This window comes from Rattus norvegicus, chromosome 4 (assembly GCF_036323735.1).
Source record: "Rattus norvegicus strain BN/NHsdMcwi chromosome 4, GRCr8, whole genome shotgun sequence".
Classification (NCBI taxonomy): Eukaryota; Metazoa; Chordata; class Mammalia; order Rodentia; family Muridae; genus Rattus; species Rattus norvegicus.
Genome location: NC_086022.1, coordinates 101,128,631 through 101,130,620, shown reverse-complemented (window position 1 = coordinate 101,130,620; position 1,990 = coordinate 101,128,631). Strand labels below are relative to the sequence as shown.

The 1,990-nt window shown below is 36.2% G+C and overlaps 1 gene segment (V, D, J or C); it reads right to left on the bottom strand.

The window, feature by feature from the left end:
* Positions 1–1,160: 1,160 nt before the first annotated feature.
* On the bottom strand, positions 1,161–1,696 carry LOC102551492 (immunoglobulin kappa variable 1-6-like). The segment is given in 2 exon segments: positions 1,161–1,492; positions 1,617–1,696. Coding segments are annotated over 2 exon segments (387 nt in total).
* Positions 1,697–1,990: the final 294 nt, after the last annotated feature.

Here is a 1,990-nt window from a genome sequence, read left to right as displayed (position 1 = left end):
ATTCACAGTGACAGCTTTGGCCCTTTTTAAAAATTTATCCATATGAATGTTTTATTGCACACATGTATGTACACCATTGTACCTTTGGAGATCAGAAGTGGGAATTAAATACCCTGGAACTGAAGTTATACCAGGTTATGCTGTCATATAGCTGTTGAGGACCTAGCTCAGATTCTCTGACAAGAACAAGAAGGAGTTTAGTCTGCTGAGCAGTCTTTCCAGCCCCTGTCCCATTTTGGTAAAAAAAATTGTAGAATGCATAATTTTTGTCTTTTAATATTCTTCAACTCCAACTATCTAGCACTGTGAAGCTTCAGAGGACAGTGTACAAATACATATTCACAAACTTGAAATTGATGTTATTTTTAAATTAGGAAACGAGATTTCTGCCTGCTTAAGCAAACAAAAACAAAAGTGATGAAACAATCAAAGAAGTATACAAAAAAGTAAACAAATAGACTAACCCCCACAAATGATGCATATCTTAAAAAAAAGATTATGACAGTGATTATAAAGTTTTCGAAACACTGATCTAGTGTTTCACTTCTCCCAGGCAACCAGTGTGTAAATAGGCAGTCATATTATGCTGTGAGAATGCCATGAAAACCACATTCACATATTGTAAGTCTATACTTTATCTCTAGCTATCCAAAATTCAGTAATAGCAAACATATATTACTCTGCTGTCACACTGAATGACAGCCATAGACTTTTAAACAGGTCTGAACGTAACAAGATTGGACAGCCTGGATATTTCAAGTAGAGAGTTATTTATTCTGATAGAAAAATTGAGAATACTATTTAGCATCTACTTCTGTAACTCAATTAAGCAAGTTAATACCTATTATTAATATTCTATCTTCTTGAATTAAAATAATCACTTATTTCAATATTTGGTGTGACTTCTGGTTTAGTTTATGCATCACAACACACATCTACATGTGTCAGGTGTATAGACTTCTGCTATTAAGGAATCACTAGAAGTAATTTCATACCTACAAAATTGTAGTGATAAGCTTGAGAGTTGGATGAATAATCACCTTGTGAAATTCACAAAAGTCTCCAGGTAATCTTCAAAGCTTTGTTGAATCTGACAAATCCTACCATAACATTAAAGGAGAAACAAGAATGTGGGACAATTTTCACTTTCACTTCTACTTCTATGAGCAGTTTTTGTCATTATGTGTATCACTGTGGTACAAACTATATCCTTGCAGACAGTAGTAAGTTGCAAAATCTTCAGACTGCAGGTGACTGATGGTAAAGGAAAAATCTGTCCCTGCCCCACTGCCACTAAACCTGGATGGAGTTCCTGATTGCAAAGTGGATGCATAATAGATCAGGAGCTGTGGGACTTCCCCTGGTTTCTGCTGGTACCAAGCCATCTTGTTGTTAATATCCTGACTTGCTCTGCAAGTGAGTGTGACTCTGTCTCCCAGAGATGCAGACAGGGAGGTTGGAGACTGGGTAACCTGGATGGCACATCTGCCACCTGAATTTGGAAAATAAAAAAAAAGCACCCATTCAATTAACCATAGTATGACAGGATTGCCTTAAAATGCAAACAACAGTAGTCACAATGTTTTAAAAGATTTCCCAATGCAGTCCCTACTTACTTGGAAGCAAAAGTATCATCAGCCTCAGGAAATGAGCAGAGACTCTCATGTTCATTCCTTGTTATTATTAGGACTGACCTTTCTGCCAAATTTGACCAGTTCTTTTAAAAGTACTCAAGGCAGTGGGCTGTGCATAGGCAAAGTAACAGAAACTGAGCAGGTTGATCAAAGTACAAAAGTAGCTCATCTCTGTATAAACACGGTCACTAAGTGTCCTCATTCTAACCACAGCAGCAAAGAGTGCATTCTTCCTTATGGCTGAAGAATATTATCTTTTTACTTTTTTACTTTCTTTGATCTGTTTCAGATTCAATATGTTTCCTAGTCCTTATGCTATAATATGAGAAATTTCCACCAAATTTTTAAGTTACTTC